The 18,180-nt window shown below is 37.5% G+C and overlaps 1 protein-coding gene across 14 annotated transcripts in view; it reads right to left on the reverse strand.

Moving 5' to 3' along the window:
- The window catches only part of LOC128154896 (core histone macro-H2A.1), a 47,680-nt gene that overhangs the window by 28,263 nt on the left and 1,237 nt on the right, over positions 1–18,180 (reverse strand). For 12 of the 14 annotated variants that reach the window (XR_008239473.1, XR_008239470.1, XR_008239469.1 and 9 more), the window contains one exon: positions 10,718–10,918. Coding sequence is in view for 9 of the 14 variants with exons in the window: in XM_052816097.1 (XP_052672057.1) it covers positions 10,718–10,889 (172 nt within the window). In the remaining 5 variants the exon portion in view is untranslated. Of the gene's footprint in view, positions 1–5,896; positions 6,039–10,717; positions 10,919–18,180 lie in introns of those variants that run through there. The other 2 variants (XM_052816099.1, XM_052816098.1) reach the window with 1 other exon arrangement.

The raw sequence follows: 18,180 nt of genomic DNA on the forward strand, positions 1-18,180 counted from the left end.
AAGTTAATCTTCCAAAAGTGGGGAAAAAAATAGACATTCAAAAATCAACTCCTGCAACTGAACAAGGTCAAGAGAGAAAGCTTTGCTTGTAAGTGTTGAGGGAAAAGAAAGTGCTAAGAGCTTCCATGACATCAGGATTCACTCAGCTTGTATTTATCCAGCCAGAAGACCAAAACAAGAACATTTTACAAAAATGAGGCCTTACAAAAAGGATGTAAGTTGCATAATGTCTATTCCATTCCTTTCATGTATTTACTCAGGGCATTTCCCCCCTAGAGAATAATTACACCACCACCACTCAGGCAAAAGACACACTTTACAAAAGTAATGAACAACAAAATCTCTATTTTTTTTTTTTTAAACAAGGAAAATATACAAGTTATTCAGTATTATCAGCTTTTGAAGGTATAATTCTTCAATTACCACATATTGAAATCTTAGGGTAATATGAAGAGACACCCTTTATATTTGCATAAGTGGCTTTTTCTCGTGCTTTTGAATAATTACAAACAAAAAAAGCAAACCAACATATATTGCTTTAACTGCAGATATAAAACAATCCAGCAAAAATGCTGTGAGAAGTATATAATTAGGAAAGAAAAAAATTAAGTAGGAATGCCATGTCAGCATGTGATATATTCATGTAAGGACAGCTGTTATGTAGAAAGAAAAGGGATGGATGCCTTAGAAATCTATGACATGAACACATCGATTTGATTTAAAAGACAGTTATGATTAATATTTTTGTTCTTTTCAGTCATCATTAAAGTAGAAGGTTAAAGTGGGAAGAGAAAGTCCTAAAAGTGAAGAAATTTTCTCTTAAAATTTAACTTAAAGGTAGTTCTTATTTATATCAATTGAAAAAAATCCTTTGCAATATTTAGAACTAGGCAAATGGATACGGGTAGTGAAAACTGGTATAAGCCTGTTCTCAGCACTTGAACCAAAACTGCTTTTCTTCTGCTGAGGTTTTTTAAAGTTCAGTTAAATATTTTTAAAGGAGAAAAGAAAACAGGTTGTATATCTTTGTACTTAAGCCTGAGATAAGACCACAGGAAAAGCTGTTCTCAAGGCATTTCCTACTCAAACACAACCAAAAAGTGTTAGAAGTCTCAACAGAAACCTCATCCTGAATTAAGTTTTCAGAGCGAGTTCCTCATCCTTTACTTGCAGACTCTGATCATCTACTGGACACCCTACTAAGTTCTCAATTTCATTATTTGCATTTCCCTGTTTCACAGTGGTACTGCTCTGCCTTGAATACTGTTGCTTTGGTAGTTCACAACACTTGCAAATATTGGAACAAGAACTCAACACAAGGTTAAAATGAAACAAATTACTATTAGACCTAAACAAAGCAGGCCCAGTAGCAACTGCAGACCTGGATGGAAACAAAAGCAAATGCATTCTTCTCCCACTCCTGGAGAATGCTCTTGTTCACTTACCCTAATTTTCAAACAAAATATTACTGGTCATTACTGAATAAAACTCCTTTAAAGCCTAAATGACAAGGTCTTTAGCTTATCATGCATTCCAGGCCATAATACTTTCTAAATGTAAATACTCAACTCAATCTGGTCTGAGTTCATCCCCAAAATGTTTTTTGGTTTACATCTCAAGCTAAAACACTGCTGTTGCATTGAATCCCTTTGTCCACCTTCTCTTCTGGGAGATGAAATCATAGCTTTGAAAATTAAACTCTTAACAACTAACAGGTGATGTGTTGACACAAGGCCAATTTCTGAACACGCAAGTTCCAACAGGAACAAGTCAGGGGTTTCTAAAAAATTTTGAAGCCTCTCCTCAAAAGAAAATTGAAACCAATATCCAGAAATCAAAGAAAAATGAATGTTGATACAATTCCACTGAGAAAATACGTATTTGCTACAAAGCCAACTACATGACAAGGAGTCTGTTTATTGTATTTTAAATTAATCATCCTTCCATCAGCATTTTATTGACTTCAGAATCATTTTACATGATTCCGGAAGGTTTTAACCCAATCAACCCCAATCAACCAAGACTGTTAAGAGTTTCCTGCATTCTTCTCTCTCTGTATTCCACCCAATCCCCCCGGAATCTGCAGTTGCAAGAGCGAAAGCAGAATCATTTAACACTTTCCCTCTCATGCATTCCAATAAAACAGTTCTTAGCCCTGGTTCAAAGTCATGGAAATCTGATGCAGTGAAAATCAATTCAAGAAATTTTACTGCTTTGAACAAGCCTTGATGAAACCTCAACTCTCAACAGGGCAATCATTCTCTTAGGATGCGATAAAAACCCCCAAACCCTTCAGTCTTTAGTGTCTGAGCTGTATCAAAACTAGGCCCCTTAAAGGAGAAACTGTTAACTTTGCCAGGTTATTGTAAGTTTTGCATTTCTGTGAGGCAGATGACAGACTGCTGTTTACATAAAACTCAAGTTCAGGCCACAAAAGCCACTTCCACTTAGAGCCTTCTGATCTGACTCACACCTCTTTTCAGCTGTTTTCTACACTTTAATACCATCTTTTTTTTTTTTTTTTGGTAAGACATCCAATGTTATTTAACTTTCTAATTTTTAAAGTTTTTTGTTTTACTATTGATCTGTAAAATGTATGAGAGTTCACTTTTCAGGGAAACCTGAAAGTAAATTTCGTCTCAAGTGTTGTTCTTTACAACAGTCACACCCCAAGTACTAATATAAAAAGACATAGCCTATTTCTTCTCCACTGACTTCAAGAATCCTGATCTAACTCAAATTAACCTTTTTTCTTTTTGAATGGAGCTTCCTCTACCTAGCAGTTTACACTTTGCTGTTACTCCTAACAGTTTACGTATGTTTTAGAAATGCACTCAAACATGATTAATATAACTGCTGCCAGACGTTACTTGATCAAGTGCAGCATGTACGCTTCGGTCTGGCTGTTAGAGAGTACAGGAGACTACTCATGTCTTAAGACTTAGTCCTAGCTTAGTCTTTCACCTTTGCAGGCACGTGTTAGGAACTTGCATTTCCAAACATTAAAGAAGTCAAGTGGCAGATGCCAATGAACATAAATAACATTATTAACAAAAGAAAAAGAGAAGAGGACTTCATATTGTAATTTGGGATTTTACAGAAGTGACGCCAAACCCTGGGCTTGAAAGAGGAAATGGATATGTGTATCAAGGGTGTGCATACCCATGCCCCTACAAAGAGGAGCAAGATGTACAAGTCAGTGTCAAAAGCTTTACTAAACAATGACCAAAGCTGATGTAATCCATATATGCTGTGCTCTCATTTTTATAGTGTACTCATTTCAACGTGATCTGGCAGATGGTGATAATCGTTTTGTTAGATACTGCCTCTGACAGTGAAGTGGGATTCGGTGTTTATTACTGAAAATATTATGACTCATTAAATTGCTGTTGTCTCAAAGTCTTTCCGCCACATCAAGTCTTTTTGTACTGAGATAGCAATGGAAGCCATAATCAATACAAGTACCTGTACACAAATACAACTGTTATTATTTAGAAGAAAAATATTTACAAATCTTTTTCCCCATTACTTTACAGAAGCAGTATAGGAGTGACTATATAGCATGTTCAACACCTTTTTTTTTGAAAAATCTATGTCTTGAGAACAAAGCATGTAAAAAAAAAAAATCTATTACTTTGGGTGTTCTGTGGTAGGTGAAGGTATGGACTAGCTATAACTTCACTGGAGCAAAAAGTACATCTAGCCTGACATCCTGTCCCTAGCTAGTGCCCAAGAGCAGATGCTCAAGAGCTTTAAAGGAACAGGCAAACTTAAAATGCTATTTTTCCAGAACATTCCCTCTGATTTCGGCCATGTGCAGCTGAGTGGTTTCCCAACTTAGAAATGCCATCTTTGTGTTTAGTCCCCCAATGGATTTTGTTTCTATGGATGTGTCTAACTGTTTTCTGAAACCATTCAGAATGGTTTGGTATCCATTTTTGGTATCCATAACATCTTATGGTAACAAGGCTCACTACACCACAGACATTTTTGCAGTTTGGAGGAAAAGTACCTCCTGTTTGTTTTAAAAATACTGTATTTCACTGTATACCCCCTAAATTTATTTTTCCCCAATGGACTTTATATTGGGGATGGAGAATCTCATCTGACTGCACCTAAGAATCCACATAGAATTTCATCCCTAAAAGAAATTCAGGGATAAATGTACTGTGGAAAAAAGACTGAAGACCAAACACATAGCATGATCTGAACTCAGGCATTCTTAACTAATCCTTAAGGAAAAAAGAAAAGGGGAAAAAAGTCATGCTTACAATACTCGATGTAAGAACTTCTGAAGTTTGAGAAAATCCGAAGAAAGAAACTGCTTGCTAAATACTGCATGCTACTCTAGAAAGGTAGGATGTCTTCTTGCTTTCTAGCTATTTGTGCTACAATTGTCAGTCCCAGGAATAAAGGGCCAAAGAAGAAAAGACTTAAGCTTTATAGATTCTTTTGTTCTTCTCAACAAGAGATACAAGACAAAGGGTAGGAAAAAAATGTGTAGCAAAATCAGCCACATTTTTTCTTTTTACTCTTCACTTAAACTCCATTCTTCAAAACAAAGGGTGATACCAATATTAAATTGAACAGCAATTTATAGTAGTAGTCATTACTTTGTTGCAACTTAGCCAAATAAATAGATGTAATGACTGTTACTAGAATAAAAAGTATTTAGTTCTAGTTCTAAGGATATTAAAATATAACTAAAATTTAACATTTTAAAGGGAGAAAATAATTCAGTGACCATGATGTAAAAAACAAACCAACCCAGCCCAGCATTTTGTACATTATCGCAATATGACATGTCACAACACAAATTCTGATGCATATTTACCCCTCTGAGATAAGTGTCTATATTTACATATCAGTATGCACTGTTAGGGCTTTTATTATGAGAAAATGCTTTGGCTTTTATTGTTTTTCATCAAACCTGATCTGTGTAGCTTGGAGAATACATTAGGACCCTAATCGGTTAAGTAATTTTGTATCGACTTAGCTTTTGTGACTCGGAGATCCACTGAAGTTTATGGGACTACAAGATAAGATAGGCACATACATTAAGTGGAGCCAAGGAAGGGCTTATCAGTGAAAGAAAACTCTTCATTTTTGTACATTTGAAGCAGACTGATTCATACATTTCTAAGTTCAGAAAGCTGGTCATTCAACTGGCAACAATGCAAAGTTTTATATCTAAAGAGGCACTTACAAGTACAGCAACTTTGAATTATGACAATCTCACTTCTCTTAAGAGCATGACACAAGTCTTATGTAAAAGAGGCATGTTACAAAGGAGCTTTGCTATGCTGATATTTTTGAAAGGTCTCTGCTTGTGAGGCTATTGCCATAAACAACCCTGCTGTATTTTAGGTCCAGTATTAATCCATATTAAAAACACACTGGATCTGAAGAGGTAGTTTCATACTTGCTCAAGTTAAGGCACAAACCCCTAATTTATTTTAAACCTCTTTTGGGACACAGTTTGTGGCACAACACCATAATAGGGATTAGTGTTTCTAAAGCTGCCTGTTTAAATAGAAGAAATGTATCTTGGTAGTGAATGCACGTTTCAACAGTATCAAAAAGATACTGTCAATTAATTCTCTTCTTAAATTTCATTACTCCCTAAGGACCATTATTTATGGTAGTCTCAGAATGCCTGGAACTTGAATCTGCTTTTAACCTAATGCTTTTTTACTGTGGACCTCTGAGCTCCCCTCTGCTTCCAAGCAGAAGTTCAGTAGTACATCTGCTTTGACAAACAGGGCAAATCATTGTTTTCCTCTGTGACCCTGTAAAAATTTTCAGCAGCAAGCAGAACACGAGAGGTGAACAGCAGTTCAAGTTGATCAGCTTGCACATCGGAAAGTGAGCATCTGAAGTGAGCAGTTAAACTTACTGCATTCAGGAAGGACTTTCATTTTGCAGCCAATCAGCAGCTGGCTTAAGAAAGTTTTCCACATCGAAAATTAATCAAGATGAAAATGCAACGAACTGAGCTCCAGCACATGAACCTCCATTAAGGGGTGACATCAGAAAGCCTGAAAACAAAAACTCAGGTAAGCACCAGAATGCCTCAGATGCAATTCTAACCATGGGATTCGAAAGGTGCTTATTTTACATTTTAACAAAATACACAATCAACAGTACACAATGGGCAATAAAAATCCAGTTGTGAAAAAATTCTAATGGAGAAAACAGACATTTAACATTTTCTCCTACCTTACTTCAGTATGTACAGAACAAATATAAATCAAAGTTTCATTTCTTCTGTATTCCTGTTCTCCTGCTGTTTTATAAACTACTTCTCCTCATTTGCTATGACATTTTGGCAATTGAAAATTATTTACAGTGTAGAGAAGACGATGGGGGGCAGGGGGAGCAGAAATCACTTGCAGGCCTGGTTCTTGCTGCTTTTAAATATGCTCAAGAGATTTCTATTTTTTAAGGACAAAGGAGTATCTTTTTCAGTCAATAAGAAAGTTTGAACTATATTGTAACTTGTGCAAGCTATACATCTGAAGGGAACATACCTGATTACCTGTATGGCTGGACCAGTTCTGACAAATACAAACCACACAACTTCACCTGAGTAGCTGTAATGCCCCAAATGAAGTCTGTGGACACCCTCTTGACTGACCTAGGGGTTTTTTTGTTGTTGGTTTTTGGGTTTTTTTTTTTTACATAAACTGATACTGATGCTCTACTTTGCAGAGAAAATAAGGAGTGGATTGCAGTTTTCCAAAGTACATGTTAGAGAAAGTAAATAGCCAATGAATCATTGTAAAACAAGTGCCACAATAAGTAAAGACAAAAGGAATTGCTAATGCTGAACTTCTCGCCAGCTTAAAGCAGTTGATAATGCTTAGAATTAGTTCTGCAGCACAAACAGAAATCAATCAAATATTCTGACTACTCCCAGGAAGATAGGCAGCGCTGCATGAACTGCTACTGCAAAGAAGAAAAAGAAATAAGGACCATGCATTATAGTTCTTCAGCATGCATGCTATTCCTTCAGAGTAAAGAAAGGAAGTATATACACTTGCTTCAAAATCAGAAAAATTCAAAGGTATTTCAGCACGTTCACCCACAAACACATACTGGCATCCTATTTAGAGTGAAAATCACACATTATTTCCTTAGATGAAAAGCAGGAAAGAATAAGCAGGTGGTATGCTTAAGAAACCAAACTGCATACACCGGGTGTGCTGATGAGAGGATTATTTTGTAGTATTACTTGTAGGTAACAAGAACCTTTAGGGGATAAGTAAGGGAAGGAGAATACTCACTATGCAACCTGCTTATATGTCAAGTATGTGAGATAAGGAAAAACACTTCATTAGCTGAAGACCAGAAGTCAAATTGTACATCTAATATTATAGTACTTTTATTATTATTATTATTATTTTTAAAGTTACTATAACAGACAACACAGGGAAGATGTACTCCAGTCAGCCCCTGTAGAAGCAGCTGTCAGAAGCCAAGAGACTGAAAAGCAGCACAGCAAAGACACACAGTTTTTAGTTCACAGCAACTGAAGCAGCCAGACTAATTCCTGTGTGCTAAAACAGTGCATGTTCCTGCTAGCAGAGCTGCACTGTGTATAAACATGCTAATACACAAGTACGAGAACAACATAAATGTAGTTTGAAAAGCACTTTGTTGGGCACAGACTAAAGAAGGGCTTAAATCACAAATGGGCCCATACACTACAAGAAATTATAGATGTGTATTTTTACTTTCTGAGGAGTAGCTGTACATACACGGTAACAGTAAGTTACCTTCAAAATAAAAGCAGAGAAAGTCATAACTACAGACGGATCCAGAACAGAACTCCAAGTCTGAACAGCTGGAAGCATTATGGAAGTTCAAATCTCAAACTGAACCAAACCAAAATCCAGATCTGAGCACATTATGGGCTAATTTCACGTTTACATCAGAGTTAAACTTTAGCAAAGGCCAGCAAAATTTAGCACCTCATCTTCTAAAGGATTAAAGTCAGTGCCATATTCTGCACACACATGAACTAGTTTTCAAACCTTAGTAGGTTCCTTTCTATTAGGTCACGTCTCTGTCATTTCCCCTCCTAGTCTTTTCTGAAGTTCTTCTTTCTTACAACTGCTTTTGATATTTTACGTTCTTCCTCTCCTTCCTGGATGCACAGGATCACTTTTTTGATTTAGCCAATTTATTAGCATGCCACTTCACATGGTCTCCTTCCTATTATGTCACGTTCCTGCCTTTATTTTGAAATGGTTGAAATGCTTTGATTTAGTCTCAGATCATGTGCTGACACGAGCATCTTTAAAAACTCTCCTGGAGAGAAGTCAGGATTTCTCTGGTTTTGTGAAGTAGTAACTGCCAAGAGGTAAAAAGAACACAAACCAAAAATCTCCAAGCATCCCATTTCAAGGGAGTGTTTCTGAATTATACTGAAAAAGAAGAATGACCTGAAGTTCAGAAAACATACTGAGCATTAAAGGCTAAAAAATTGCACTACATCAGAGTGTGAAAAACTTACAGAAAGAGAAGGGGAAAAAAAACCCCAAACCCCACCAGACTGAAACAGTCATAAAACATAAAACTATTACTAACTCAGTAAGGGAAGAAAAGAGTATCTGTGCTTTTGAGATGCATCTATGTATAAGAATGAAAGAAACCCCTGAGATACAGGATACTAGGACTATCTACCTTCAGAGGAGAGGAAACAAAAAAGCTTAAAAATATTTAAAGGGAGAAAAAAGAAGGTACTTTTCCCCTTAGCTCTTGCCACCTCCCTTTTTTCTTCTTCCTAAAGAAGTGATGTGTGCAACTTTATTTTGACTTTTTGTTGTTGTTAATCTCCTCAGACAGTTTCCCAGGATGCACAGCAGTTAAAGAAACACCTTTATTTCCCCAGCCTATTCTTAGCTGCCTAAACCATCACTGCCTCAGCAAACACTTTAAATCAAACAGTTAACCAATAACATGTGCTGATCATTAGCAGTGCCTTAAGTTCACCTGTATTGTTCTGTTTCTTTAAAAGGGCAGCATTCAAAGCACCCTTCACCCTAAGAAGCATTTTATTTGAGTTGTTATTGGTAAGCAGGAACCTAGCTGAAGGAAATGTTAATTTTTTAAGGCCATCTATGAAGTTTAAAAGCATTCTTTCAAAGAAAAGGCCCAAATAAAGAAAACTATGAACATGAACAAGTGAAGGAAAAAAAAAAAAAGGATATTTGATGGCTGAGAAAATTCGATAATGTAATATGAACACCTTACAGAAAACAAGCACTCAATTATTTTCTAATGTTACCAATCTTCATCTTTAGGGGAAGAAGAAACTTTATGGAAAAAATATCAGCCTATTTCTGTTCTTCAGTGTCAATACCCATTATAAGGTGTACCTAAAATTGTCTTAAGAGTCAGGTCACTTCAGTTTTAAATACTCCCAGCAAAGTTAAGCACAAAGTAGCAAAGCATGTGGTTTAAGTCAAAGAAAGAATGAGCTTCCTCAGAGGCTCAGCACACCATTATAGCTTAAAGACCACTGTCCCTTGAAACACTTGAACCTGCTGCAACCAGAACACTGACATAAGTAGATACACTGTAAAAAGAAACACTGCTGCAAGAAATGAGATCCAATTCAAGCTTTTCCTTAGTCATGCTAATAGAATCTGTCTCCAAACACTGATCCATCTAGCACTTGTGCTTTTTGCTAGATCCCTAGCCTGCAGGTATATGCTTGTAAATCAATCCAGACACGCAAATGTGACTGAACTGGATGTGACTGAACTGGTGGTTTATTCTTACCCTTTTTTTTTTTTTTTTTTTTTTTTAAGCAAACCAATATTGCAAAAAGCCCATATGTTGATGCTGTTACAGTGGGGTTAACATTCTGTTTAGAAGACTACTTTTGTAATGTTGTTTGTGGGGTAAATTTGCAATGTTTTAAGTCTCGTTTGAGAGAACTGCTATATAAAGATCTTTACTTGCATGTCTAGTTGTGTATGTCTTTGGGGAAAGCATTTTCTTCCTTTGAAGCTTCTTGCTAAATGGAGGAAAAATAATACTTTCATCCTCCAAGAAGGTGCTGTGAGGATGAGATAATTATTTAAGGTGTTCTCATTCTGATGTGATGAGAGGAACAGAGAAAGGACTGCAATTATAAGCAAATAAGCTACGTTGATCTGGGGCAGATGAACAGAGTGTGCATTTATATACAGACTCAACCAAACAAATTGCTTATAGCATATGTAGTCTCAAAAATAATCTGTAAATTGAATAAAAATGTTTAAACAATGCTGTAAGCAATCTCAGCCCTGTGTAAACACCGAGAAGCTCTCTATTTAAAAGGAATGTATGTGCTTAACAGACAATTACAACCCAAACAAAGCCATCAGGCACAAAACTGGAGCAGGAAAGACTGCAACACTGTAGGTCCAGTCCATACGCATTGATGTTAGTAAGAATTCTTCTGACTGCCTATGCGGAAGAAGAGTGTTTACAACAGGTCAAAGCAAATCCAGTGCTGGAATGCACAAAAGCCATCAAAGCTCTGATGCAGGGGTGGGGGTACCCTGATTTTGGCTTAGATGTGTGATCAGCACAGCACTTACTTCAGCTATAACTTTTTTAGACATCTATAAATCAGAGGATCTTTTGGGGTTTTTTTCTGCGCAAATTCAGTTTGTATTATTACTTTCACTGCTGCTGTTCCACATTGTTCAGCAAAACCTACCAGTCAGATATTCCAGTACAGCAGCCATGTACACTGGAGCACCAACACCAATTCTGTACTTCGGGTGGCCTTTCTTAATGTAACGTAGCATTCTTCCAACAGGGAATATGACCCCAGCCTTTGCGGAGCGGGAAGTCTTGGTTGACTTCTTCTTTCCACCCCTGCTGGACATTTTGTCTGTATTGGGTCTGGAACAGCACTCTATATATAAGGAAGGGAAAAAAAAAAAAAAGTTATCAATAAGGACTGATGCTGTAATACCATATACTGAATTTCAAGACAGATCAGTATTTTGGGGTAGGCAATGCATTAGGGTGCCTAAAACATACACACAAGCTGCCTTTTCAGAGTATATACAAAAAGAACCTAAAAAAATGTACACAGAATGTTTACTTGCCATTGTCATCTTGGCATAATTTTATACAGTAAATATATAAGCCAGAGAAATTATTTAATTTAAATCTGCTTTGGAATTACTTTTCTGAAATTCTTAACAGATTAAACCGGGTACCATTAATGGAGAAAAGTGTGTTAACTACCTAATGTAAAACAGAGCTTCTGCATTAAAGCTGAGGATGCTTTCTGCAAGGAGACTGACACAACCCTCTGCTCTTTGGGAAAAACTCTTGATTGTGCATTTGAACAACTGTGGTGGGACTGTTACACTCATGAATAACTATGTTCCTAACTAGGATAAAACTGCATCCACTAAAGGTTTCGTAAAGTGTATTCACCTTTCCTAAAGAACTAGATTTTCGAGCATGTGTGAATTTATAGAACAAAGGCCTATGCATGGCAAAGTACATCTCCTGTACACTAAATGTTCTATTTTTAGAAAGATCTGAAATGAACCCCTTGAGATTTGAACCAAATGGATACCAGCTATCTCCACATCGAAGACTGTACTGCTTCAACATGCCCTCCAGGAATCTGATGAACTTCAATCTGCCACCTTTCCTTAACATAACAGTGGTCTAAACACCCAGCAGATATCTGACAACTGTATCTCAGTTTATGTCAGTGAAGAAACCTACTGCTGATACAGCTGTCAAACATATTTTTTTCTCTTTGATTTCTGCTCAGGCTGTAAATAGAAGCTGACAAATCTAAAGAGGTGGAGAGTTTGCAGGCTTTCAAGGTACCTTTGAAGGTTTAGATGATGCACTGGGTTTTGAAATTAACTCAGAGGAAAGGAGACAGTCCCATCTCCCCCTCTCTCCCTCCTGCGTGTCTGAACTCTAGGGAAACCAGCAGTATGCATCAGTGACACACATACCTCTGTACATCCTACTTCTTTCCTTGCTGCACAAATCCTACCTAATACAAATGCAAATTCGCTGGTGTGTTTATATACTCCACAATGAAACCCCTTTAAGCCTGCTTTCCCATCACACCAGTTCTCCACTTGTCTTTTTGTTTTTCTCTCATTTATTCTGAATTCTGTCCTTGTCCTTATAAACTTAACTGTATTTGCCATAGGTCTGAATCCACAACGATTGACTGAGCTCAGACTTAGGCAAAACAGGTTCACCAACCCCACTTCTAAGTTTTGCAACTTCTGCTCTGTGCTGACATGTCCTGCAGTCTTTTAAATCTCCATGAGTCACTGAGATTCAGACTACATAACTACCAAATGAAGACCACTCAGGATAACTAAAGAAATGCGAGTATCAAACATTTCTTTTCCTTTCCGCTTCCACACTCCATTCATCAGAGCCTATACTTGCATAGCACATTAAGTAAAATAAACGCAATGGGCTCACTGCTTGTTAAAGGTAAAGGAAATAATCCCATCTTATTAGCTTAGATGAAAGTCACACTACATTTATGAAACTGATGTCAAAACACAGACAGGAAACTTTGGAGGAGGGAAGCCATCAAAAGGGCTCCTTCTCCTTTCCTCTGCTGTGAACTCAGCTCTGTAACAACTATTATTCTGTGAAGAAGAGGACAAAAGCCGATTTTCTTGCCTTGAGAAACTGCCTAACTGGAGCTCACAACTGGTTTCAAAAACCTTCCATTTAATTGCATTTTCTCATCTAGTTAGCTCTGTCTTTGTTAGCAGAAAGGCTGGGTGTGGCTTTGAGTTGGTTATGGACTTTCTGCCAGAAATTATTTTCATAGTTCAAAATCCATTTTCATCAATACTACAGATGTTTAATCTCACAAATGTTGAGAAGTTCATTGAATCAAACACCAGGGAAAGCTGCATGAGAATTACCTGTGCTTCTAGCTTCCCTTATAATTCCTTTAGTCTGTAACTGATAGGTGAATGATGAAAACCATAATTTTTCCAGGGAAAACCTGCAAACCTTGAGCAGTAAAATTCTATTAACCATTTGGCTTATGAGTTTATGGGAGAGTCAGAATAGCTGGAAGATAATATGGAAACCCTTACTTCCTGATGTTGGGTTTTTTTCTTTGGGAGAGTGTCATCTAGCCATCAGCTGCATTTGGATCAAAGTATGAGTAATGCAGCAACACAGAATTACTGCCAAAGAGGCTTTGAAGGAGCTGGAGTAAATACAGCTCACCCAATCTAAAAATCCAAATGAAAGACACACATGGATGGCCATGCTGTAGCTGGTAACAGAAAGAGATGAAAGAACACTGCCCTTTCATTTTTAGTTCCAAGAAAATGACTATTCATAGACAAATAATGGAAGTGGTTTCTTCATATGTCGAAACAAATAGGTACTGTGTATCACTGCCTCTGGATACATACCATCTATTCAAAGTGATGCTAAGTTTGTTGTTAACATACTGTCAATAGTCATCGGTCATGCTAAACCAACCTCCCCTACACCACCCTTGAGCAAAACACTTTACTGTTAGCTTCCAACCTCTTTCATCTGGTCTTCAGAAGATGTTCTTCCCTTTAACGTACTATTTTCTACTTAATACCTCCAAGCCTCCTGTCATCTGCAGCTAACGCCTACCCATATATAAAATGACGTATTTTTTTTTCTTTCATAATAAGCTTATTTCTGCAAACTTCTGCAAACTCTAGAAGTTAATTCCCCCCTTTATTTTATACTCCTGGTGACATTTCTCTTGTTAATATTCAGGATAACCCTGGACCTCTCTTGGCAATTAACCGGATCCTCTCATACTGTACATTAAAGAGCCTTCTAGCTGTAAGTTTATTTGTGAGGAAAAAATTTGCCTGAACCAGAAAGGTGGGAGACTTGCATACTGGAAAAAGCAAGAACTTCTGGAACTTTTAGTATCAAAGGTGAAATGCAATAAAGATGAGTTTCAGGTCTTCCTGTCTCAAGGATCCCATTCCTACAACATGTGGTGAATCACTGTATCTTTAGATGTTGGGGGTGGAGGGAGGGAAATTCCAATTAAGTTTCAAGTACCACTTTTAATTTTGCCAACCATGCGATTTGGAAGGGGAAAAAAGAGAGCCTGGCATGGAAGACCTTTTTTGGGCTTACGTATGGATTCAGGATCATTACTTTGCAGAACCTGTTTGTCCTGCCTTTGAGCTGAGGGATGGCCCAATGAGCTCTCAAAGTTTCTTCTCTAGTTCCAGTTCTCCAGAGCAAAAGAAAAGGGAAAGAGATTTCACTTGCAACAGCCACCAAAAAATGTATTGAAGTTAAATGCAAAGAGCGTGGCAACAGATCAAAAACCAAAGAAAACTCTGTGCCTTACATGTTCTCAAATGGTTTATCTTTGTAACACCAGAAACTCTGGAATGCTGCCAACATTAATGAACCAGAGCTGTTTGCTGAGTCACTGCTAGCCAGCAGATGAGGGAGGCAACCAAAGGGAACCTTATCACAGGTGCCATAGTTCAGACAAGATTTGAACAGGATCATTTACAGTTAAAAAAAAAAAATTAAAAAAAAAATCACAGTCAATGACAGTCAGTAGACCAGTCCTTTCTCTTCTTCCCTCTCTCTTGCCTTTGCAATGCATTTACTGAGCAACTTTGCCATACACATAGCATCTTCAAAGAGTTGACAATAAAGTGATTTTGTTTCAATGTGACAGTTCACAAAATTATCACTGCGATAATCAGGGGATATCACCAAGGAGTCAACTTATCCAAGACCACCTTTGACTTCAAATCAAATTTAATGCTATATTCTTCAGTGGCTCTGCTGTGCTTGGACACAGATTGCCCTAGTTGCAGAATTTAGCACCAGATTCATAGCCTTTTGAAAACCCCTTAAAGGCTGCAGCGAGATTCGTACTGCTTTCTAAGGTCTCAAAATTCACAGAAATGAGAATCTGATGGTATATTAATTTGGCTCACAGCAAAGATTCAAGCTACAAGGCTCCTCTACTGTCACATCTTTGTGAGCCAGATATAAATTTTCTAGGAAACAAAACAATATCAAGGTGTAGCGATGAAATCAGCATTATTAAAATTTTTCTGTTTGAAATTGGCTGTAGTAACTCTTGTTGGCCATATTTTTCTGTGTGAAGATCAACACTCCACTAAACCACACTTTCAAATACCATCTTCCTAAAATGCACATAGGCATCTGTTTTTCTGAAAGCTTTACCATCACATAATTCTGAAAGTACAGCCTGCACATCCTGGTAAAGTGATACCTAATTTCCAAGTACCAGTACTTCATTAGCTCAGTCAATCTGATGCTTTCATCAAACAGTAGTAATAAAAAACGCCTGCTATTAATAGTTTTCAGGTACTGGTTCTTAATGACTTGACAAATTACTAAGAATGCTACTGCTGTCAGGCAGGGACTGTTCTGATCATGGGCTTACATTGGTGTATTAACTGCACTCAGCAAACAGATGATTAAATTTAGATCTACGTGATCACATCAGTAAGTGTTGTGGAATCCAGGAGACTATTGCTACAATGGGAAAAATACTAAGATTTAGTAATTATTTTTCTCTTCTTTCCAGTACAAAGACTAAGCCAGAAAGTTCATTTTTGTATCACAAGAGATTAACTGCAATGCTATTTTTTTCCATTGTTTCAAAAGATTAACAATGTAAGTGCTGCCATTCTCTCTTAAATCTATTTATGTACTATAATAATAGCTGCTCGCTGAACTCTTTTTGAAAACGTGCATTTGAATTTGCTTTGACAACTAACTTGCTCTGTTCTTGGCTAATCAGAAGCTAGTCTGGCATATTTATAAAATGCACTGCTCACAGTCGGTATAAAATGGTCTCTAATAATGCTTGCCTAGCACAACAGTGTCTCAGTCTGTGACTGTGGCTTCTAGGTACGACAGTAATAAAAGAAGAGCTAATCACTCAGTTATTGTTTGATCTGATGTGATTTCAAATTTTAGCTTAAGTGCTTTAGCAAAGCAATAACTCTTTGTGGTCTGAAACAGACAGAGGAGTGAAACTGGTTGTGATAGAGCAGTTCCACCACTACATTAATTTCTCATCTGAAAAGGTAACACCATACATACATTTAATTTCACTTGGAAAACCAAGAGAACATTCCTCATCTAGGAATGCCCAATAGGTGTACTTTCTGTTGAAGATTAGTAAGACTAAAATTCCCATAGTGGTAACATAAAGGATGGGAAAAAGAGGAATAACATTTTCACAAAATCTGTGTGCAAAACAAAATATTGTTGCACAGTTGTATTCAACTGGCAAAAGTCCCTCCCTCCCACAATGGGTCTGAAACCCCGAAACAAATATCCCCTTAATGCGCAAACCCCCACTATGAACAGTACTGGGAGAATGACAACAGTTTTAGCTGGGCATCCTGCCACCAATAGTCAGGAAAACGTAAATACAATTGTCTTCACTGACCACTGCTGGGAGTACTAGCATGAAATCAAGCCCATTTGTGCATTATAGCTTGTTGTATACTAGGGAGGAAGCATAAAATTTGATACAGGATGTTAAATCACTGGACCATTTATGAATTCAGTGTTCAGAAAAACTGTTTTAAAGAACATTTTGAAAACTTCTTTGCCCCTTGACATTTTTGGAAGAAAGCAAAAATGCAATAAAGAATTCACATGGATGCTTCCAAGGCAAAAATCCAGATGTAGAATGAAATTTAAGATAGACGCCACGCTGCTGAGGGAAGGGAGTGCAAAAACTTGACCCACTGAGGCAGCCATGAACGGTGTGATTCTAGCACCACTCCTTCTGGAGCAAGGACCACGAGATGAATCCTGCCCATACTCTTTAAGGAGGGGTCTGGGTAAGGAACTATAGCTTCTTTACATATCTATAGCCTCTTTCCCTGACAAGTGAGCAAGCACTGCACTCTTCTCACAAACACTGCACGTTTCTTTTCCGATTTACCTCTAGGAAGCACTGCGCTGACAAAACCTAATGCTCACTGCACTGCCCACTGGGTCAATATTCCCTCTCCCAAGGGAGGCACTCTCCAGAGGCTCCTTTTTTCCTCTTGTGGCATCAGTTCCAGATTCCTGCTCCTTTACCCCTACTTCATAACCTTGTTGGGGCAGGACTACCATTTATGCAGAACTGACAACAGGCCTTGATCCTGGCTGACAGACTTGTACAAAAATACTTCTGAATTTCTTCGGGAAAGCAAGATTTTGACCGTTCTTCAGGAATGTGACTATATCACCTATCTTATCACGAGAATATCTTTTATCAAAGCTCATTGCTGTGTATTGAAATTTTACCTGCAGAACCAGGCAACTCCTAAGGACAGTTTTAAACATGCTGATTTATTTTAAGACTAAGTTTGCAATGGTGGATTTTTCTTTTTGCTAATGCTGATCTATAAAATAAGCAGTGCTCAAGCACTCTTCCTATAGTACAGTCATTAGGCCAAATTGTAGGCTTACTACCAGATTTTAGATCAGTTATGGCTTAATCCACACTGCCAACATTTGGCTTTACTGGCTGTTAGAAGGGTATGCCTTACACACAACAAATAAAGTTACTCTTTAAGAGCCCAGAAAGCCTAGAAGATTTCAGTGTGAAAGATTATGATACATAACACAGCAAAACAACCTGCAACCATTACTAAGTAAACAACAATATAATTCCTTTCCTTCAGAACACTTAAAAAAACCAAACCACGCAACACATTGGGAAGTTTTCTAGGACCACTTGATAAAAAATGTCTCATGCCCAATTACATTAAAATGTATTTTTCAAAGCAACTGTAATTGTCTGGTTCCCTCCAAAATCTTTTAACTCTGGGTTGTGCCTAAGAACCCAGGTTCCGTTTTTATTAATTGCTCACTTGCTCCTTAACTCATTTATTTTTTCTACTCTTAGGAATGGGGGAGGCAGTGGATCTGCAAAGTTCCCTACAGACCTGTTGCTAAGTGACAGCCACACACAGTCCTGGGGAAAAAAAAAAAAATGGTCGTTCGTCTGTATGGTCAAGAGATAAATAACAAGCCTCATCCAGATATATTTCAACAACCAGTCTCCTTCCATCACCGTAAATGAAGCAACGTCAGTTTTACACCACCCTATGTGCATATGAGCGGGTTCCAACTGCCAGCTTCAGATGC

The sequence above is a fragment of the Harpia harpyja genome, chromosome 20 (assembly GCF_026419915.1).
Source record: "Harpia harpyja isolate bHarHar1 chromosome 20, bHarHar1 primary haplotype, whole genome shotgun sequence".
NCBI lineage: Eukaryota > Metazoa > Chordata > Aves > Accipitriformes > Accipitridae > Harpia > Harpia harpyja.